Source organism: Fusarium mangiferae (assembly GCF_900044065.1).
Source record: "Fusarium mangiferae strain MRC7560 genome assembly, contig: FMAN_scaffold005, whole genome shotgun sequence".
Taxonomy (NCBI): Eukaryota; Fungi; Ascomycota; class Sordariomycetes; order Hypocreales; family Nectriaceae; genus Fusarium; species Fusarium mangiferae.
Window position 1 is genome coordinate 1650353 of NW_024573925.1, and position 21767 is coordinate 1672119.

At 50.1% G+C, this 21767-nt stretch overlaps 9 protein-coding genes across 9 annotated transcripts; 3 read left to right on the plus strand and 6 right to left on the minus strand.

Annotated features, from left to right (window-relative positions):
* Positions 1-1058: 1058 nt before the first annotated feature.
* On the plus strand, positions 1059-2733 carry FMAN_07488 (uncharacterized protein; the record flags this gene model as incomplete). The annotated part of the gene is made up of 3 exons (XM_041831117.1): positions 1059-2025; positions 2080-2248; positions 2298-2733. The coding sequence occupies 3 exons, from the start codon at positions 1059-1061 to the stop codon at positions 2731-2733; spliced, it is 1572 nt and encodes a 523-aa protein (XP_041681713.1).
* Positions 2734-3359: 626 nt separating this feature from the next.
* On the minus strand, positions 3360-4069 carry FMAN_07489 (uncharacterized protein; the record flags this gene model as incomplete). The annotated part of the gene is made up of 2 exons (XM_041831118.1): positions 3360-3799; positions 3856-4069. The coding sequence occupies 2 exons, from the start codon at positions 4067-4069 to the stop codon at positions 3360-3362; spliced, it is 654 nt and encodes a 217-aa protein (XP_041681714.1).
* A 392-nt stretch (positions 4070-4461) lies between these two features.
* Positions 4462-5975, minus strand: FMAN_07490 (putative tryptophan--tRNA ligase; the record flags this gene model as incomplete). The annotated part of the gene is made up of 4 exons (XM_041831120.1): positions 4462-4872; positions 4927-5251; positions 5303-5800; positions 5854-5975. The coding sequence occupies 4 exons, from the start codon at positions 5973-5975 to the stop codon at positions 4462-4464; spliced, it is 1356 nt and encodes a 451-aa protein (XP_041681715.1).
* Positions 5976-6964: 989 nt separating this feature from the next.
* Positions 6965-7768, minus strand: FMAN_07491 (putative ERV25 protein (component of the COPII-coated vesicles); the record flags this gene model as incomplete). Its single annotated transcript, XM_041831121.1, has 3 exons — positions 6965-7287; positions 7378-7501; positions 7559-7768. 3 exons carry the CDS (start codon positions 7766-7768, stop codon positions 6965-6967), a joined length of 657 nt encoding a protein of 218 aa, XP_041681716.1.
* A 373-nt stretch (positions 7769-8141) lies between these two features.
* Positions 8142-9029, plus strand: FMAN_07492 (uncharacterized protein; the record flags this gene model as incomplete). The annotated part of the gene is made up of 6 exons (XM_041831122.1): positions 8142-8151; positions 8216-8221; positions 8287-8388; positions 8442-8585; positions 8641-8709; positions 8761-9029. 6 exons carry the CDS (start codon positions 8142-8144, stop codon positions 9027-9029), a joined length of 600 nt encoding a protein of 199 aa, XP_041681717.1.
* Positions 9030-9567: 538 nt separating this feature from the next.
* Positions 9568-12597, minus strand: FMAN_07493 (uncharacterized protein; the record flags this gene model as incomplete). The annotated part of the gene is made up of 1 exon (XM_041831123.1): positions 9568-12597. One exon carries the CDS (start codon positions 12595-12597, stop codon positions 9568-9570), a length of 3030 nt encoding a protein of 1009 aa, XP_041681718.1.
* Positions 12598-18698: 6101 nt separating this feature from the next.
* FMAN_07494 (uncharacterized protein) lies at positions 18699-19551 on the plus strand (the record flags this gene model as incomplete). The annotated part of the gene is made up of 2 exons (XM_041831124.1): positions 18699-18761; positions 18820-19551. The coding sequence occupies 2 exons, from the start codon at positions 18699-18701 to the stop codon at positions 19549-19551; spliced, it is 795 nt and encodes a 264-aa protein (XP_041681719.1).
* A 481-nt stretch (positions 19552-20032) lies between these two features.
* Positions 20033-20536, minus strand: FMAN_07495 (uncharacterized protein; the record flags this gene model as incomplete). Its single annotated transcript, XM_041831125.1, has 1 exon — positions 20033-20536. One exon carries the CDS (start codon positions 20534-20536, stop codon positions 20033-20035), a length of 504 nt encoding a protein of 167 aa, XP_041681720.1.
* A 461-nt stretch (positions 20537-20997) lies between these two features.
* On the minus strand, positions 20998-21621 carry FMAN_07496 (uncharacterized protein; the record flags this gene model as incomplete). The annotated part of the gene is made up of 1 exon (XM_041831126.1): positions 20998-21621. The coding sequence occupies one exon, from the start codon at positions 21619-21621 to the stop codon at positions 20998-21000; it is 624 nt and encodes a 207-aa protein (XP_041681721.1).
* Positions 21622-21767: the final 146 nt, after the last annotated feature.

Below are 21767 nucleotides of genomic sequence, written 5' to 3' on the forward strand. Positions count from 1 at the left end.
GCATCCAGACGGAGGCGATGTCTGAGACCAGGAGTTTGTTGAGCTTCACTTGGAGATCACTCGACGCTCTTGTTTTGCGCGAGGAGGCCGCTCTCTCTTGAGCGTTTCTTACTAGAGGCAGCGCCGTTACAACTTTTAACTTGTACGTAAAGTATTTCCCAGCAAGGTACACGGAACGCGCAGTTCAAAAAGGTGTTTGGCCAAGTTGACCTTTTTGCCAACTTGGGTGGAGGGCGTTTTGGGGAATTCGGCTCCTGGAGATCAAATTCTTTGGTGTTTTGGTTTTGAGATTTTATACGTAGCTGCAAGCAACACAAGCTACGATTGAGATGATTGATAGTTGCACTATGAACACGAAGAGTATATACTATGATGTCGTTTCACCGGTGATATTCCATTATTTGCTTCACACTGGGTAGTAGCATCACTTGAGTGGTAGCTTTTAGAAGCCAATTGAGACGTGAGGCTGTTATTGAAGATGCTATTAGTGGCGGCACGGCGATTGTTGAGATGTCCTTTTGATCCATGTTTGGAACATAGAGCCAGCTTGATGATTCATAACCGTCGTACCAAGCTGTTCGAGTTGGGGGCATTGACGTTATTTGATTTTGCTCCACTGGCTCATGGTGAACCTACCTATGGGTAAGAGGATTTCAAGGTGGGGTCTGGCAGCAGCCCAATTGGGTCTAGCGTTGAACAACCAAATCATCTCTCATGTAAACAAGGCGATGCGCTTAAACAGTAACATCCACGTCGCGAACCACCCATCACCATCTATGAAGCCATAAACAGATTGAACCGTCACGAATTGCATTGCGATAGCATCTGAGCCTTTTATACAGCATTTTTAAGCAGCCAGTACACGAGAATCGCGACGCGACGCGCCTTTTCGACCCTCCGCGACAGTTTCAGCATCCTCATCAGTGCCGCACTGCACCGACAACTCCCCAGCATCACGACCTCAGAATTAAAAAAAAAAAATCGCATCGTCGACGGTCCCGAATGCGCCACCCATGACGACTCTGGTGACGACTCGGCGGCCGCTACAAGTAATTAGCATGAGCAACGAGCACGGGCGACGATTGAGTAAGCGTCTCGCTGGTAAGTTGATTGATGACGAAGGCGATGGCACCCACAAGAGACGACCCGCTGACCGTCGAAATGCAGCGGCGGCGACAGATTATGAGCATGACGATGATTTCGCATTTGTTCGAAAATCGAAACGACTTAAGACGGATAAGTCAGATGAATCAAAACCAAGGCCAGAGCCAGAGTCAAAGGCAGAGCCGGTCAAGAAAAATGCCAAGGGACGACCTCCGAAGCAACGCGCTGCTAAAGTGCCAACAACAAATGGAATCATTGCGGAGGAGACACCTACAGAGAGCGAAATGAACGCTACGACGAAACCTGCGACAAGAAGGAATAGTAGACGAAAAGCAAGTGTCGACGCGTCAGAAGGGCGACAAACTAATGTCCCTAAAAGACCATCGACTAGGAGGAGTACACGAAGGTCGGGGGACTCACAGGATGAAGTAGTTCCTCAAGCAGCGTCAGCACCAGAACCGGATTCCGGGCCCCAACCAGAGGTAGTACCTGCACCGACACCGGCTCCCAATGTCAACGGAACGTCCAAGAAACGGGGGACCCGTGCAAAGTCTACTCGACCGCCCCCGGATTGGGACAAGTCACCGCAGCGTGAACTGCCTGCACAGTCGGCCACGATCGCGCTGCCTATGAGCGACACGCCCATTATTAACCGGAATAAAGAGATGCGAAAGAAAGGGGGCAGCTCCAACAGGCGGAGCAGCCTTGGTAACCGTGGAAGAAGGGCGAGCTCTCTGATTGAGAGTGGACAAACAGCAATACCTCATCGAGAGGTCAACCCTGCGGATTTCTATAAACACATTGAAGCCGAAGGCCTGACAGAACCTCGACGTATGAAGCAGTTGTTAACGTGGTGTGGCGAGCGCGCGCTGTCAGGGAAGCCTCCTCATGGCACACCGAATTCTAACGCCATTCTCGGTGGTGAGTACCATTTTCAGATGATGCATGTCATGCTTGAATACTGACTATAAATAGCTCGTGCCATTCAGGATCAGCTATTGAAAGACTTTGCGGCCAGGTCCGAATTCTCGGACTGGTTTAGCCGGGAGGACGATGCCCCAAAGGCGCCTGTAGTGATGAAACCCAATCCTAGAAACATGGAGTTGGACGAGAAATTGGCTCAGCTTGAAATCAACATCAAGAGGTATATCTATTTAGGCAACCGACTGGACTCCAGACTAACCTCCTCGTAGATTACAAGATGAGAAGAGAGCGTGGCAAGCAATACGGAAACCTCCACCGGAGCAACCACCTCTTTTCCCTGAAGACGAGATCGGACCTCTTGTTCTGCCCGACTTTGATCTCTTGGACTCGGAAGAAGGCAAAATCAGAGGCTTCCTTGCAGACGAGAAAGCATCGTTCGATTCTGTTAGGTTAAAGACAGAATCAAGACTGCGCAGTATTCAGTCGTCACTCGAGTTTCAGATTGACGAACTTGCCGATAACGTTCACAAGCTCGAGCAGCGGGTTGTGGTCGCGGGCAAGGAAGCGGATAAGGTTCTCAATGTGAGCGCCCTTCGTCTTCGACAACGTGAGGAGCGAGAGAAGGCGAGTGTGGGAACAAGGGACATGCCGGTTATTGAAGTTCTGAGGAGTCTAGGGAACATTCTGCCTGAAGGAGGTGGGTGAAGGTGCAACACCTTGAATTTGGAACGAACGGCTTGATACCCTCTGTTTTTATTCATGACCCCCTTTTCTTCAGCCTATGATATTGATGACGAGACGAGACAAGAAAAGACAAGATTATGCGCCCCTTCTTCTTCTTCTTCTTCTTCTTCTTCTTCTTCTTCTTCGCCCCCCGCTTCTTCATCCCCGTTGCTTTCTTGTCATGGCCCTCAGTCACTTGTTGCGCCGTTTTTTATTCTTTGTTTGGTGGTTTCGTTTTGTTTTGCATTTGTTCTAGGGCTGAGGTCACGAGGCGATATCCCACGGAGTTTGCGAACTAGGTTGGGGGCATGAGGAGTTTGGAAAGATTGGTTATACTTGCTTTGTTAGTTGCCAACATGCAGAGGAGATCCCACACATACGTGGTTCAGCGAGTTGAAAATTCACTCGAATCCACATACTCCTTATTTCGCTCCCTGCTTGTATGCAGTGGTCCTCCAAGCGACGTGGAGGTCCTATCTTGAGATTTAAAATTCTCGGCCCTGTGGCCATGATAATAAATGATGCTAGACGTATAGTACAATGACTTTGCGTGATATTCTTCGAAATACAGCTCTCGCCAACTTCTTCTTGGGCGTTCCATGTAAATTCTAGTTCTTGACCTCAGGGGGCTCAAGAGGAGGCATGAAGCCCATACCACCACCCTCGCCACCGTCAACACTCCGACTTCTCACATGGGCCCTTAACTTCTCAAGGATTTCACTGTCCTTCCAGCGCGCAGGCACGGGCCTGTAGGCGGGCTTGAAATTGCCCACAGTCTGCGCCCATTCGCCCGAAGGAGGATGCCTGGTAATCTGATCGCTCTCAGGCTTTGCGTCGATGTCAGCGGTAGATGGTGACTGGGCGGACGAAGGGTTCGTCGTGGACAGTTGCTCCTTTTGCGTCGCCCAATAGTAAATATCCCAGTCGTTCTCGTCAAGGAGTAAGTCATACTGGTCGAGAAGTTCAGGGGACAACGTGGGCAGATGGGCGGCTGCGAAGGTGGATAGAAGAAGATCAGACTCCAAGGTACCTCGTTTTCGCGACTGGTCTATTGGATGGAATCAGCAGTAGTTCACTTTGATCAATTGACAGTTGAAAACGTACAGACGAGGCGAGCCCGCTTGGTAGCGTCGTCCTCACCCACCCGGCGTAGGGGTTCGACTCTGAACTTAGCACCCTGAAGTTCGCCCACCTTGAGCTCCGAGGATGAGACACTATCAGATCGCTGTGAGATTGTTGTGGTGAGTGGTCTAACGGGTATGGAGACAATGCGGCGTAGGGCAGCCGGGCGCATAGTGCGCGAAGTGAGGGAGGTCATGGCTGTCTTTTCCGAGAGAGTTGTATGAGGCGATGGAAATATAGCAGGGCGATGCTGTCTTGTGAAGTCGGCAAAGAACTATAAATCGGGAGAGTAGTGGCAAATAAGAAGCGCTTGTCTATCGTTGACGTCGAGGTTCCGAGACTTCAAAAGCCGCGGCCGAATGATAATTTCTGACCCGGAGCGGGTGGGTCCGGGGGAGCAGGTTATGAGCAGGGTTCGGTAGTTGACTTGCATAGGGAATACATTCATGAAGAAATGACTAAAAAGAGTTTTCACAGCGAAAAGGAGAACCTGATATATATGTACAGAGCGAGACGTAACTCCATTTTATCCTTGACAATAACTTTATTTCTTCTACAACGGACAATCACCTGCCATCAGCATAATGTCTAGGCCGACTTCTCTGTAGTACGGTCAGGCAACTCGGTCTTGTTGTCGACATTCTCTTTCTTCGTTTCCCCCTTTGGCTTCGACTCTTTAGGCTTGGGGCTTGGGTTTCCACCCCACTGAAGTTTTCGAGGCTTCATATACGACCTGAGGACCTCATCGGTGACAGCTTTCCTTCGGTCTTGGAAGGTATCTACAACAGACTGCAGGGCCTCAATTGCCATCTTCTTCAACTCTCCAGTGAGAAGAGTGCCGCTCTTGTAGTCGTCGTAGATCTTTTGTAGCTTCTCGTCGTCATCCTCGAAATAAGTGAGGTAGATGTAGGCCACATCTACGTCGGGGTTTCCTCCCTTCTCGCGATGCTCTTCAAGCGTCTCGCGGCCACCACTGAAGGCAAATTTGTTGATCTTGTTCTGTAGTAAATAATTTCAGCTTCTGCACCTCAATTGTGTGGCATGCAGCCTTACCTTGATCTGCTTCGCTGTATCGGTCATAAAGATGGCTGAGTTGGGGTTTGAGGATGACATCTTGCCACCGGCACCCTGCAGCGCGGTGAGAAATTTGGAATGGATCAAAGCAGGCTTCGGCGACGGGTTCTTCATCCTGTGGGCGTTGTCGCGGATGAGCCTGAAATAGGGGTCTTGGTCAATGCCCATGGGGATAAGGCACTGGATCTTGCCCAGTGCCTTGGTGCGAACGGGAGAAGGGTCATCAGACCAGATCTCGGGGTAGGATGTAGCGAAAGCAGCGCTACACTGCACAGCTGGAAAGAAGATCTTGCCGATGTTGGCGCTGTATCCAGTTAGTGCTGCGGTAAGTAGACACGCGGACGATTTGACGCACCTCCCGTCGAAGCCAAAGGCTCCACGGACCTGGTTGAAGGTCACCAGCTTGGAAAACTCATAGGCGTTCGTAAGGAAGTGGTGGCTCAGATACTCGAGATCACTGTAAATGAAGGTCTTCTTCTCATCAAAGCCAAGGGCAATGATATCTTTGGCGTTCTCCAGAGCGTATTTGTGGGTGTCCTCGAATGACAAGCTGTCTTTGAATAAAGCCTTCTCATCATCCGTCAACATGAAAACCAATGGCACGTCAAAGACATCCTGCAGCCACTTTGTGAACTCGAGGGGAATCGTGTGACCAAGGTGAAGACTGCCAGTACTAGGTCCTCGACCAGTATAGAGGAAGAAGGGCTCGCCGTGCTCGTACTTTGTAAGGATCTTGTCGAAGTCGCGGTGGCTGAAAAAGAGGCCGCGTCGTAACCAGCGATGAGGCTTCTTGCCAGTCACCTGTTCGAATCGCTCGAGAAGCGCGTGGTCGATCTTTGAGGTATTCCACTTCCTGTTTCCAAAGTGTTAGTCACATCATAGTCAGGTCAGAGGGGTAGCACGTACGAGCAGATGGCGTCGTAGTCAATGGCAGCAACTTCACCATTCTCACCCTGAGCTCCCTCGACTGACCAAGGATTGATATCCTGGTCCTGAACGGCGGTTTTGGGAGGGTTGAGGTCCGCCATGCTGTGCAGTTTCGAGTTGGTTTCGTTTCTTTGTCAAGTTGAGGCACCGCGGGGTCTTGCAATTGACAATGGCAGGAGTGGGTGGGTCTGGAGGGGCACCTTCCTCAGATATGGGATAAATGACAGCGCACCAATCAGAATGATGCCCCCAGACAGGTAAGGTATCTCGTACGTGTCGCATACCTAGAAACTCGATGATGGATCCTAGGTTCCTGTGGGATGGCCATTTTTGTTGACTGCATTAGATATGTGAAGGTCATTTGTCAATTTTTAATCATTTCTGGAAAAACTGAAAAATAAACAAAAAGTATTAAGTTGGCCTCAGACGATATACCCAGATCTCCAGAGCTTAAAAGAGTTTGAACAGATATGACTCTATAGCTGGCAAGGCTTTATTACGGTAGGTTGAGTTATTGTAGTTGACGGTCTTAATTGCGGCTTGAAACTAGCTGCACGGATGCCAGCTGAAAAGCCTTGGTAAAGAAAGTACACAATTAATGGCGTAAACGCTTAGAGAAGCATGCATTCGCCACAGGCTCATTTTCCATGGTGCCTAAGCTTGTTGCTGTGTTGCCTACTGTCTGGTCGAAACATTGATAGGTTTTACTCGACTGAACAGACCTCACAACCTTGAGTCATTGAGTCGTGAGCAGTTCTGTTGGCTCAATACCTCATGTACGTACGTAAAATTATTGCTCTTTCCATGACTTTTGTTACACATGACTCTTCAAAACAGAGACCCGAAATTGCCAAGGCCTAAACCTTGTCTTCCCAATCCCAATCCTACATGCTACGGATTCCAACGCAAGCCTGCCCGGAAACCACTAGCATGGCCAGTCGAAATCAAGACAGAGGGACACGATCATATAGGTAGCTCCAATGCCCTGAACAGGTCTTCTGAACAGGTCTTCAGAACCCGAATGGCCGGCTGTTCGAGGCTCGAAGGAGGCTGCGGACCCAATAGTTGACACGCATATAATACCAGTCTCTCAAATAAGATGCTTTGATCGAAAGTAGGCACGGAGATACATGATCTGCCAGGCCCAGAGACCAATAAGCAACCAAGTGGTGGCGATACCGAACCACTTAACACGGTTGTTGGTGCTCTCGTTGGTATCTCGAAGCTTTTGCTCTCGGGCACGGAGGTACTCCATCTCGGTGACAAGCTCGCCAGTGATTTCCTCGATGCGGCGGAGCTCGGCCTCAACAGGCTTGAGCTTCTCGGTGGCCTGGATGGCGGACCAGTCCTTGGCGTCGGCGCCGATGTCGATATCGAGCTCAACATGGCGGGTAGGGTTGTTGATTCGCTGGGCTGAAGAATTGTCAGCATGTTAAACAATAGATTAGAGCGGAGCATGCAACGAAAACACCAAACATGCTACGGTCAGGGACCATCACATACAACCAGTAACAATATTTTCAAAACAAACATCAAAGGCAGCGTCAGCATGTGATGTAAAGACGGTCCTGGATTCCCCGACAACGTCTCTGGGTCGACCGTACTCGTTGCCAACGGCATCTCGGATCTGTAAAGCTATGTCAGTTTTGCTTTGTAACTCGTAATCTATCTGTGCGCAACGTACGTAGAGATTCACCAACATGCCATCACCCTTGTAGCCATCGACAGTCGCTGTCACCACGACAAGGGTGTCTTTTCCGACAAAGTTGCGCACACAGCGTTCCCTCTTTGAGCTCTCTGCTTGTGCGATCAGGTCGAACTTCAGAGCACTGGCAGCGCTAACAAGCAGCAGAACGCTGCAGATATACTGCACCAATTTCTGTTGGAGAGCCATTGCCGCGGTCAAACACTTTGTAGGATTTGATCTCCCTCTCCAATAATCGTATTCTATCGTATCGTGGATGGTAAGTCGGAGAGGAAAGGCTACGTAAAGTAGTTCTTGAAGACAGACAAGGGGCTTCCACCTGAACTTGGGTCTAAACTGAAAGGTGTCCCAGTTGAGCTGTGCCCCACATGCGGGAGACACCCCTAAGTTTAACTCGCGACCAATTATATGAATATGGCGCTTGCCTTGTAGCCTCCATCACGTGTGGGTCCAGCCTCGTCAACTTCAGTCCGTTTTCGCGCCTGAGCATTACAGTCTAAACACAAACCAGCACTATCACCGGCTGATTACCTCAACAAGAGCGATCGCACAGGTTTCCAAGATGCCCAAGTGTAAGCCCGCCCCCTAAACAACTACATATCTCCAAGAAGAAACATTCGCTAACGCATATTACAGTCTTCTGTAAGCCCCGTCCCTCGTGCGCCCGAATCAACAAAGGCCCTCTCCAACTGACAACTTGCTCCCAGGCGATTATTGCGATGTCTACCTCACGCACGATTCCATGAGCGTGCGCAAGGCTCATAACAGTGGCCGAAACCATTTACGAAACGTAGTTGACTATTACCAACGTGTGTCCGGGTCCGTAGGTCGTGTTATAGTATGAAACTGACGTCCTTCACAGAAATCGGCCACGAGAAGGCTCAATCCGTCATCGACTCCATCACCTCTTCTTATGCTGCTGAAGGCCAAGCACATGCAAATCCTATGCTTCCTCAAAATCAACCTGGACAGGGCTTTCTTCCCCCTCCCTTCGCATTCCCAGGTGGTAAGAAACAAGATCCCATGATAATTAGGCATCAGGAGTACTTACACATGAATAGGTATCCCTCCTCCGCCTTTCCCGGGGATGCCAGGTGCGCCTCCTGGACAATTCCCCCAAGGACTGCCTCGTAAGAACATCCTTTTCCCTCAAGGACAAAATAATTTCTGACAATATCCAGCCCCTCCTGGCGGTGGTCGAGGCATGCCCCCCATGCCCCCATTCCCTGGGCCCAATGGCATGCCCGTACCTCCTAACGGTCTTCCGTTTCCTCCTCCTCCAGGCGGCTTCCCGTTCCCTCCTCCGGGCGCTCCAGGAGGACCTGGTGCTTCCGGCGGTGCCCCTCCTCCTTTTCCTGGCATGTCTGGCATGCCTCCGCCTGGCCAAGGATTTCCACCACACGGATTTGCTCCTCCCGGAGCCGGAGCCCCCGGACATGAGAAGCGATGAGTGTCATCTTTATGACAAGGATGAGTTTGGGCTGATTATAACCATAGCATCATTGGCGAACTGGGCGTTAGACAAGAACTGGGAAAATGGAAAGGACTCCCTGTTGGAGATACTGCGAGGTAAATGTTTTCTTTGACAAGAGGTGGGCCTCCCGAGCACGAAATGAGCACCGGGTGTCTATCAATTTTGGTTTATGGTATAGTTATAGGAATACATGGTCCTGTTACTGCTGCGTCAGTCAGGCAAATATTGTGTATGCGTGTGTATTGGTAATTATCATACATGAGAGTTACTCTCTTCAATGTCATAGTATCCTCCAACCAACTCCCATATAGAATCTCTTCAAAAACAAATCCCAGATAGCAAATCATAAGCAATATCATTTTCATAATCCTCCATCATTCGTGTCGTAAAGCGTGAATCATCAGTCATGAACCTTGTCTTATATCTCCTGCAACGAGCAGTGGAAATTGTTTGCCTCCCTGGTACACCAAGAATGCCATCTGCACCAGTAAACCCAATCAGTTGCTCAGCGTGTTCAGGTCCTATCGAGAGGCTTGTAATGATCGCGAGCTGCGCTCGATCTGATGACTTCTCCAACTCCATCACGAACTTCCTTTGGCCCGCTTATCTTCTTGCGAAGCTCTTGTGATCGCTTCTCACGCCGCCTCTCGCTGAATTTGCGCGGGAGGTTCTGCAACTCCTCTAATTTGCTTCCCAAGGAAAGCCTTCTCTTTTCTTTATTAGCACGCCTGTGGATGTTATTGGCTCGCCAGAATGATCTCTTGACTTCGCCATCCGCCGAATGTGGCCTCTCGTCATCGTTGTAGTTTCGTCGTAGAGATTCGAGACTGGACCGATGTCTCATGACTCGGAGGTTACCACTTGGAGTTCGCCCAATAGTGCGACGCTCAGTGGTGGGCCAATCATAGCTGGTGTAGTAGGAGCCATCACGAGGCGGGAGGACGGCAAATGTGCGCTTCATCCTGGAACTGAAGCTTCTCTGAGGTCCTTTCGGTCGGTTGTCTACCGGAGGATATTGGTAAGTCTGTTCACCGAGTTCATCCGACCAGTGCAAATCACAGTCATCTTCACAGTATCCATCGCACTCGTCTGAGTCCTCGCTAGACCACTGAGGGCGCCAAAAAGGGTGCAATTTGTTTTCCTCCACGGGGCTGTCGTCATAGCCAAGATACGCTGGTTCACGTTCCATAGTGGGCATTCCTCTGATCCTCCCAGTGCGCGAAAGGGACAGAGTGCGCGACAAGAAGCTCGAAGGTCTTCGAGCTGACGGTGTATAATCAACCGAGTGGCGTCGTGTACGATTGAAAGCACGGCGTACCACAGAAGGACGACGAGGGGGTTTTTCGTTCATTGACTCAAAGTAGTTACCCATTTGGGCCATTTTCTCATGAGCTGGAGTCGTTCCTGATGGGGTGGCAGGGATAAAGTTGATGACTGGTGGATGGTTAGGTGGCTCGGGAGGCGCTCGGGGGTTTCGAAGAGGAGAGTCGACATCATCAAGAGAAAACTTTGGCTGAGGAGGTGTGGTTGGAATGTCCTCCGAGGAATCAGTCGGCATTGGCACATCCAGATCTTCCTCCGCCTCTGATTGAGTCTCGTCTGGCGACTCGGAGGGTTTCGTCGAATGATCTATCATCAATAGGGACGAGTTCTGGTGTGGGTACATCTGCACTGCGAGCGCTTCTGATACCACTGGATTGGTCCCATTTGTGTCGACTGAAGCTAACGAAAATGGAGTGTTTTGTGAGCCATACCCCTTTGTGTTCAAGAAGTCGTCATGGCGTTCAGAACCTGACCGACGGTGACTTTCTGAGGTATTGGAAAACGTTCGTGCTCCAGGCGTGTCTTCTGAGAAGCGAAGGTCGGGCACTCTGGGTGTGTCCTTCTTCTTGTTGAGGTATTCCTGCAAGGCGTTGTGAAGCTTCATACTCTCAGTTGTCAGGGAACTGGCTCTTGAACCGTTACGGCTAGTAGGAGCAGATAGAGAGGACGAGCGAGCAGGCACGATAGGTGGATAGTCCATGGTTCTCTCATCAGAGCTTTCGGACATGGAGTAAGATCGGCCTCTCAATTGACGCCGCACAATGGGAGGCTCATCTTTCATTGATCTATCGTTCAGCGTATGGCTGGCGCTGGTAGTGCAGCTCGACTTTCGGCTGGAGTGCGACCTCAGTGACGGCTCTCTGGACTTGGTTTTGTGTGATGATAGTCGACTAGGAACAACCACCACAGGTATGCCCCCTGCTTTCCATACTTCGCGTCGAGCCTTACTGCTAGAGATAGAATTAAATGTCGCGTTCGAGTATTGGCTCTCTGACTTCGGAGCAGTGGAACGGTTTCGACCACATGAATCGGTATGCGATCTGTCCGACTTTAGAGAGTGTGCGGTTGAGCTAGAAGACTCATTGGTCGAGTCTCTCAGAATGGTCTGTTTTCGCACATGACGCAGTGTCCTCTGCCTCTTGGGGACTGTGTCCAAAAGATATGCCTCCACAACGGTCGAGACAGTGGATTTGGTAGAGATGGCCGACATCCTACGTGGGTCAGAAGTTGTGATTGAGGTCGATGTAGCCGAGGGGGGGGTATCACGGCTCGAGATGCCTCGCGGAAGTGTCTCTGTCGTTTGGTACAAAGGCATGCCGCGCACAGCTTTAGCTGCTTGTGTCGGTATGATTGTGTTGGGCTCGACGACTCTCGCTCTGTTTGGGCTTAAACGAGGCATAACAAGTGCTTCAGGCCGCTTCTTCACAGTCACCAGTCTTTGCAAATTGTGATCCCATTCCTGCTCTACCTCACTGACAGAGCCCCAGTCGCTGTCGTTATGAACCCAATCCCCTGCTGGTGACCGGGACGTACTGCTCCCTTCCGATTGAGGTGCCAGGTTGCCCAAAGCCAGATCGAGCTTTTCAGGTCTGTCGATACGAGAATTTGAGTCGAAGATCTTGCGTACAGTTGGTCGTGAGTTCTGATTGACAACAGGCTTGTCTTCGTCTTCGGATGATAAAGGCTCTTCTCGCGCAGTTGTGAAGGAACCGGATTGGGATTCACCAGCTGTAGTACTTGAGCCAGCACGGTCACTAGCAATGGGCCTTAGTAATTGCGGGCGACTTGTGGAATGAGGCGGCGTCACATCGGGCGTAGGCGGGCTCTTCTGATTAGGAGGCGTGGTGGGTGGACGCAGATGTGATGGCTGGGGAGTTCGTAGTGCGATATCGGTCGCAGTTGGACTATTTGTCTTGCCAGAGGAGTTCTCCGAGGGTTGGCGCGAATGTCTCGGCGGGGTTGGTGGTAGATCTGGACCACTACCTATCCTTCGCGACTGATGTTTGAGAGTTCGTGGGCTCGATGAATGCTTTCCATTGCCGGAAACAGAAGTGTTGGTAGCCAGTTCATGTCTAATTAAAGGGCTAGAAACTCGAATTGGTAATTCGGAGGTCCTTTCGGATCGAGGTCGTGGGAGAACCTTGTGCTTTTTGAATTGTAATTGACTGGTTGGGCTGGTCTCATGTTGTGTTTGGAGCGAATAATCAGCGGGAGGTGCCATCATGACTGGCGATGGAATAGAGTGTGCTGATAGCATGGCTTTTATTAGATAAAAGGTTTTTAGAGCTTTTGCTTCGCGGCAACGATGTTGGAGCGGTTTGGTGTTGGCATGCTGGCTGCCATCGGACAGGAAGCAGGGTTTTGGAACAGTTGCGGAACACAACAGGAACAGGTCAGACGGTAGTCCGAGACATGTAAGTAGGGAGGCGACGCGCTTGAATAATGACGGGCCTTAAGCAGAGCGAGAGTTGGGAGCAGCTTCGAACGCGAGCTAGCACCCGAACATAATCGCAAACGTGGCTTACAGAGTTGCGTTGAGTGTCGAGCGCGACAGTCGAGTGCGCATACTGGGACGAGATGGGCGTAGTAAGAAATCTCGAGCTGGAATCACGTCAAAGTCGGCACATGAGATGACGGACGATCTTAGCTTCCAGTCACTACTGACGTAGATCAGAGGAAGAATGCCAGAGATGGAACAGGGACGAGGAAATGAGGTGAGGTGAGATAGCGAGAGAGTTGGAGAGGCACTGGTTGAGGAACAAGAGCACCTAGAGCCTAGAGGACCTTACCCACTAACCTACTAGGTACCTAGATGACGGGAGAGTGGAGGAACCCAGCCATGGAAGCCCAGAAGAAGCAAGTCCTGTCTGGTAGCCTGTTAAGGATCAACAAGGAGGGAGGGCGGCCCAAGGGGGGGCAGCTGCGGAACACGCCAAAGGGCCAGTTTCTAGCAGCCCTCAGTGGTCTCAAAGACATATTCAGTGGCCCCAGTGATGCATTTCACGACCTGCAGTGGCCCAGCGGCCCGGGCCAACAGGCGCGCTTCCTTCCCTCTCTCCACTCCACTCCACTCCACTTTCAAAGGTCGAGTCACCCAGTGCAGGAAGGAGCGAGTCGTCGAGTCCTTCCACTCTCAGTGAGGATTGGCAGTTCTGGTTTCTGACACTAAACCACTGACGCAACCACAGGCTGCCCTGGGGGCCATTGTTCAAGTTTGAGGTCCCATTGGATTGGTCCAATTCGTTTTCTGAGTGCTAAATCTGGATCTCTATTTCGAGCTGCAGTCTCTTAGCTTACTGCTTCGTGCACAGGGAAATTCAATGCAATGATAGACGTGTCCGGGGTGTATTGTCCACATTGTCGTAGCGCAAATGCCGAGTCTTACGAGGGGCCAACTAAATAAGCGGATGGGATCTTACTACTACTAGAGCGTCTAGATGTTCAAGGGCGCTTCCACATGTGCAAGGGATGGTATTGAGTTCTTTGTCTGTAGCTCGGCAAAGCTGGCTGGCTGGATTGTGCCGTTATGAACCTTCTATTGGACAGAGTCAGGCGTCTCAGTCAAAGCCTAGAACTTGAGGCGATTCCTCATACTGTGAGACAGTGCGATGAGTTGTAAGTTGAATGGATATTGCGAAGGTGAATGCAGCCTTAGAGCTCAGAGGCACCTTGGGGTTCCCAAAAACGATAGAATGCATCATAGGACTGAACATGTTAACAACAAAGTACTTCTAAATAACCTCATTGGCTCGTGATACGGAGGGAATCATGAAGGGATAGTATCCTTTTGCGGTAAAACGAGCAGTTCGCACATTGGATACTGCATATTTCTTGAGCCCGATGTTTGTTATTAGCTAGAAGAGGTCCAGTGGTGTTCACACACTTTTCCTTGATTGCCAAAATAGCGAAAAGTGCAAGGATCATAGCCTGATCAAGAGTTGTTGGAAGAATGGCAAAGTGCCCCGCTCATATCGTTTGTGTGGTGGAATAAGCCTGTACGTAGCCCCAAACAAGGTTGTCCAGATCGATTGATGGCTGGCTGAATGCCTCTTTGACAATGTTACAGGTCTTGATTTGGGATTTAATGGCGATCCGATGCTATTGGATATCCTCAGGTCGGTCGCCCCAAGCATTCGTGTGTTTGTCCTCTGTATGTTCCTTTCAACGGACCATGCCATCTGAATCACACTGGAAGCCAACTCAAGTGCTTCCCATGACAACACCACCATCAAGTTTCTCATGCTTTTGGGACAAATCCACCGCGTTAAAGTGTAACCCTTCCGGGGTTGTGACAGAGCCACTATGAATGAATGGCAACCCAGCTTGAGTTTCTGCACGCCAGCATAAGTGTTGCCTTGACCAGCCATTCAGGATTGAAAGCACCTCTCCACCCCGTTCACTCACCTGCCTTTGCATGTCTCGATGATCGAATCAAAATCATTTGCTGCAAGTCGTGCAACCAGAGCGATTACCAGCCTTTTTTTTTTTCCTTCTTCGTCTTTTTTCAGTCTTGCGTCTTATCGGGGGCTAATAAGATACCTAGGCCCGTAATTCAGCTTACTGCGTATATCCATCGACTCTCGCTTGGGTACATTGTCAAACGTCTGAGCCTGCACTTGATTCTACTCGTGGACTTGGACGAATAAATGATGCTCAGTCAACTCGCCGTGACCAAGTTACTACTTTATTGACAGGGCCCAGACATGCTCGATGCACCCCTTAGGAGTGCATGCTCTAACAAACAGTCTTGACAGGTTTCAAGACATTGGCCTCGCACGTCTCAAATTCAGCCCTGCAAGTGGACATCGACGTAGCTTATTGATGAGCGCATGCAAATGATTTCGATCGATATGATATCACAAGGACTCTCTGTGCCTGACTAGTTACTGTCCCTGCGTCTTTCAAGCGGTGTTTATTGTGATCAAAACTCCTATGGGTGGATGACTACCTTATGAGAGGCGGTTACCCTGGAGCATATGTGAGGGGTATTACGTCAGGCATACAAAGCTTTGTTCTTGATATGAAGAACACATCATCACGATGGGATGGCACGGTAGTCTGTGTGTGTGGTACGGTATCCAAATATACCCATAAACAGTACTAATGATATAGAGTCGTCGTTTCACGCATGTGAATACAATACTGCCTACTACCCTATGTGGAGAATCAAGATAATGTGCTACCGCAGCCAGTAGACCCTAAGTACTAGAAGGATATTGTAGAAAAGTCCAACGTGCCTATGAATGCCTAGCGGGTAGCCAGTGCATAAAGCATACAGCATTACTGAAAGACACAAGTGACATTAGCTGTTCCCAGAGGTTGAACAACGTAGTATCATAGGATGGGAATATAGCTTGCAACATTATCTATAACAATTATGATTATTCCAGGGTGCATTTTTATCATTTGGCAGGCGAGCGGACTACCCTGCAGCTATTCCAAGATCCCCGCCTTTCCCTGGAAGTTTGCAAAGCCCTCAACATATATGAAGCGTATACTCAGCACCACGACGTAGTAGTCGAGATGTCCGACAATTTGTAAGTTTGCATTTGTAGTTGTATACTTGTAGTTGAGCGATCGTCCTGTTGGAATATCCAACAAGCTCTGGAGGTTTGTGGCCTAAGCAGTCACAGATAAACCAAGCAGATGGAAATCGCTATCCCTTGTATGAGCAATAGACCCTCAGTGTAGGAAACGAAACAAGGAGAACCGCCTCCAGTTCACCGTATTTGGACACCAGAGGACCACCGACATACCAATCTCCACATCGGCATCCATGTGACGGTCTGTAAAACTCCATAGTTTGGGACGAGAAACGATCTGCCAGGCTTGCCAAATTGGCTTGCTGATAAGCCACGTGCGAGAATGAGAAAAACCATTGTTATCACGAACCCCATCTCACCGTAGAGTAGCGGCACAATTTTCTGCAGCACCGTAGATCAACACTTGAACCAAACGCTTCCTTGCTCCAGCTCTCAGACCACCCACTATTTGCAAGGCTCGAGCGTCATGGCAGTACACTGAAAGGACTGCTTGGGTTGATAGACCCCCACTCACTGATGCAGCCTGGGCCAAATTGACAGGGCAGCTCGATAAGCTTACATAGAGTGCAAAAATGCAGAGCTTTGCCAGTCACTGGACTCAACAGCAAATCCCCGCAACGAAAGACTCTGGCCAGGATTTCGGTCCCACGAGATCTTGAGATCTAGAAGTGTCACCGACCACTGCGTTGGCCATCATCGCGTTCGTTATCTGTCCTTGCCCACAATGGGCTGATTATCGCAAGAATCGAGGTGAGTGGTCATTCAGCCTGATCTTGCAGTGACTGCGTGCGGGGATGAGGTGCGCTGATGGCGACAAAGATACGAGCCGCCGTCGGATTTGTATGGCCAGCCTTGTTAATTCCCTCAACCTGAGTATCGTGCCTTGTTGTCTAGTTCTGTCCTGGCCATACCCGCAGAATGTTGACGCGCCGATGTCACCTGAATAAAGGCTAGACGAACAGCTCACGTTATGTGGCGTTTGCGAACCGATGGTGAAGTCAAACCTACTGTTCATAACGGACTTCTCCATGGGCCGATTCCCACAATAGAGCCGGAGGCCCTGCTGCGAGTCCGAACGGAGGCTTCACGTTATATTTATCAACGTCGCCATGTCCAGTTCCCTAAAGCTTACTGGATGGGGCATGACGCTAGAATCTGAGGCTGAGTGCCGATGAGGCTGTGGCTATGATGCTACTGGTAAGGACAAGCCACAGAATTCTAGGTCCCGACGGGTAACTTTGAAGCTGGTAAGTTTGCACAACCTTGGCAACGTTACTTTGACAAAGTTTTTGCTAGCATCTTTCGCACCCCTGCCAATAAAAGTTGCCGAGCTAGTGGCTGTCGCCGGTTTTCTTCTTTCTTTTCCAAAGATACTGCAAGGGAAAGAAAGGGTGTGATCAATACGAATCAGCAAAACTGATATCGAATTGATGTCCGAATGGAGATGGAAGAGACGGCCGCACCTTGTAAAAGGGAAGTGCAAAGAGAGGTTCCAAAGAGAGGGCTTTTGGCTATTGGCTATTGGGCTATTGGTAATGGTCACTTGCCCACTGAGTCACAATCACTCAGCAATTGGTCGTGTTTGTCGGTTTGCATAGATAATGACAAGAACTGATGCATCTCCAGACTGCGTCACTCAATCACCCGATTATACATACATAGGCCACCCATGGAGATCTGTTTGGGGGATACAGAATCCAAATTTGGATTCGGAGAGCACGAGATTCGGAGGTTAAAACACGATGAAGTCATCAGACGCTGGAGGCCGTTGAAACATTCCAGCTATTTCGGTTGTTTCTACCAGCGATCCGGGGACCTGTTCTGAGGCTCAGCTCAGATGGGCGGGCTCCATGCTCGTGGCCCGGCAACCCCGGCGCTGGCATAGGGCATGTGGCGGACCGCTAGCCTGCGCAAAGAACGCCATTTTCCAAGAATAGCCCTTGTCAATTCTCGAAGGCAGCCTTACACATCTGATTGACCCGACGTTACGTCCGCCATCGTCAACTGGATGTTTAAGCTTTCTCACGAGATCGAATCGTTACATACTGACATAGCCACACATGCGCGTAGGGTTCTGATTATGCCACTCCGTTCTGGACCCTCAGTCGCTTCAAATTCGAAATTCTCCAACAGGGGTGCATTGCCAAGTCTTTGGATTACTCGTTGACGGTCAGGTCAAGACAGAATTTGAAATTGTAAGCTTGGTGAGCCCAACAGCTATCACCGTGGGTCCTGTATGCAGAGATTTGCTCTAGACTTTGCTAGGTGCAGTAGCTGTGGACATGGCATGGTCCGCTGCTGGTTGACGATAACGAGAGCCAAGGAAGCAACATGGCTCTTTTGGGTCTGTCTTCCTCTTTGGGACATGGGGGGAGTGCCGTGAATGGTGGTTTACAGCTGTCAGCAATACGGAGATCCAGGGTCTTGGCACCGGACAACCCACACCTCGTATCCATATCGCCATTTTCAACAGCCACTTCGCCATGGGCTTATCATGAGCCCTGCTCACAAGAGCTAGTCCCGTCATTGGCTTGGAATAGAATCGAATTGACGAAGACTTTAGTCGGCTCCGCTCTATCTCGCTTACCTACCCAACAAATTTAGGCCACCAGGTCGACGAGATATAAGAAATGCTCTGCCTCGCCTCCAGCCCCTTCTCTCATCATCTTATACACCATCGTCTTTCGTTCAAAGATTAGCTCTGTCGATCTAGGATCTAGATACCTTGACAAAGTACATTCGTTTAAACAAGCACAACCACTAAACACCAACCACTATCATGAGGTCTTCAGGAATCATCGTCGCTGCTGCGGCTGCTGTCGCCAACGCTCACTACGAGAACGTAAGTTGCAATGTATACTGTTCATGTTTCGAAACTTGTACTAACTTTCATGACTTAGCCCTCTGTTGGCTTCACTACTGTGTACACCCACTCAGCCAACGTCACCAAGCCTACTGAGTACACTACCAGCACTGTCTACAGTACCAAGACCTATACCATCACCCAGTGCCCCCCTACTGTTGTCGACTGCCCCGTGGGCCATGTCACTACCGAGACCATCGCCGTTTCCACAACTGTCTGCCCTGTTACTGAGGTCCCTACTGAGCCTAGCAAGCCTCATGAGCCTGTTTACCCCAACCCTACTGAGCCCAAGCCTCATGAGCCTGTACCTACTCACCCGGGTCAGGAAGTCATCACCAAGACTCAGACATACGCCTACCCTCATCCAACCAATCCTGGCCAGAGCGTGACCAAGACCATCACTTACACCGTCCCCAAGGACCATGGCCACAACGCTACTGCTGTCAACCCTCCTCCTCATACCTATCACCCTGTTCCTACTGGTGGTGCTCCCGTCTACCACAATGGAACCACACCCGGTTATCCCGGTAACCACGGTGGAAAGACTCCTCAGGGTGAAGAGAGCGGTAACGATGATGGCACGGACAACGGATCCCATGGTGGAAGCAGCAGCGGCAGCAAGGGAGGCAATGGTGGATCTGAATCAGAGGACCACGAGCCTTCGACGTCCTCTGATGTTCCCGAGACTGTCCAAACTGCTGGTGCTCACATGAACGCCGTCACTGGCCTGCTCGCCATTGTTGGTTTCGCCGCCGCCTATCTGATCTAAGATGGGCCCTGACCAAGACACCTTTTTTTCTACAAACTTCTTACGATCCTTACATGATGCATGAAAGCATAGCATTTGGGCATGATTTGATTTTGTTTGCGAAAGCGAACGGCGTTTACAAACAGGGGTTATTTCCGCTACGGATACCAATGGATTGGGCCTAGCGATGACGGGATTGGGGATGCATTATATGAGATCCGAAAGCACATGCACACGACTTGTATACTAACTAATTTCTACACTTAATACTAGCGACCATTCATTTAGACTAGACTTTGATTCACATTATACCTAAAAGGGTGATTTTTAAAATATAGACGGTTGCTAAGACACATTGCTATTCCCCAGTTCCATTAACCCTTATTCTCTGAAACATAAAATCATTACCAGGGTTGAAGATAGAACAATGTCTCGTATTTTGGTCCGACGTCTAAGCATTTGGTAGACAATGAAGTCCATAGCGCAAAGGGCCCAGTGCTAGCTATGCTTTGCTGCAGATCGCATTGAAAACCCAAGCCTGTGGTACGTCTTGTTCGTTTTCACACTCGCTCATATAACTCAAATAAAGTGCATATCGAAACAGAACCTCCCTCAGTTCCTCTTTGCGTATGCTTCTCCCCACTCCGATCTGCCAGTTATCTATATCCAACTTGACCCCATTTGCACCCATCTCCACAGCCCATGACTGCCCACGCAAGCCAGCCCACAGCGCCATTAGGAACGATTCGTCAATGTGCAGGTTCTGTGGCACGCTGCATCTTGGTGACCAGATAGACGGTCGTCGACGGCGTCGTTCTGGGTCTCGCGCGATCCTCATAAGGGTGTCTTGAGCAACGACCGGATCGAGAAATGATACAAGTACTTCAAAGGTTCGCTTTGCAAGTATGGTGTTGAAGAACCGGGACGTCAGACGGACTTGCTTAATAGCCGGGGCTTGGAGGTTGTCAAGGATCTGGATAACGATTTCTGTGGGGAGCGTTTCCATTGTAACAGGCCACAAGGGAGCCATCATAAAGGGTTCAGTGCTGCGTCGTCAAGTTCGCGGAGTGAGTGAAGACGAGGGCAATGGAAAAACAGAAGCGGCGGCCTTCATGATAACGAATGGCTATGTCTTGCTCTATGTACCTCCCTTTTTGCGAATAATCTTCCGACCTGATGCCTTGCCCGCCCTACAAACTCCCAATCCGTAAGGGTTCTCATGTGAGACAGCCAACACAGTCAATGTAGATCCACCAATTTGGTCAAGTACAAGAGGCCAATTAGCTCGTAAGGGCTCTCGTAAGGCTTGCGGGGACGGTAAGCCAACCAGACTGACTGTGTTTTTAGTCTATCGGCGTGGGGATTCTAGGGGTGTAAGATGCCATCCATATTCGACTGTACTCGACTAAGGCAGTGTCTTGTTTCTTGGACTTCGGTTTATATTCATGACTTCTTCAAAAGACCACTTTACTCGCTAGTCTCTTCTTGCCACCATGCCTTCATTAAACGTAACCTCTCCGTCCTCTCCTTAGCCATCCTCCTCCCTTCCTCTGTTTTCATCATGCCCTCAAGCAACAGGAGCTTGTCATCAAAATGCTCCATAGTGTTCTCCAATGTCCGACTCTTGGCACCTCCAAATGCGAACGTCCTCGCAATACCTACGGCTCCAATGGCATCTAGGCGGTCGGCATCCTGAACAACGGCCAGCTCCGGATACTTGCCCACAAGAGCCCGTGTCCGCGCCGGGTCCTTAACTTCGGAGGAGTAGCTGACGCCGAGACAAATGGCCTGGACGGTGTCGGCAAGGGTCTGCGGTGCACCGAAGGACATGAGCACGGATGCTACCATGCGAGAAGGGTCCTCGCCGGGGCGGAGGTACTTCTTGTCGCCAACGTCGTGGAGCAGTGCGGCCAGCGTGACCAAATCTTGGCGAGTTGAAGGGGTATGAGACTGGATATGCTGCGAGAGACGGAGGACACGCTTGATGTGGTTGAAGTCGTGCGATGCGTCATACTTGGACATGTATTCCTCAACATAGTTTGTCACTTTGCCAACAAGGGCGTCATCAACTGACCAGTCTTGGGTAGTCATTCTGTGAGGTCTGCGACCTGAGATGGCTATGTCTGCAAACAGGACGACAGATTTGGCGTTTCAATAGAGGAAACGTGTCTCGATATCTCACGGTAACCTGAGATTGTCCTGAGGATGACTCAAGCACGGAATAGTGGAGGTTGGAA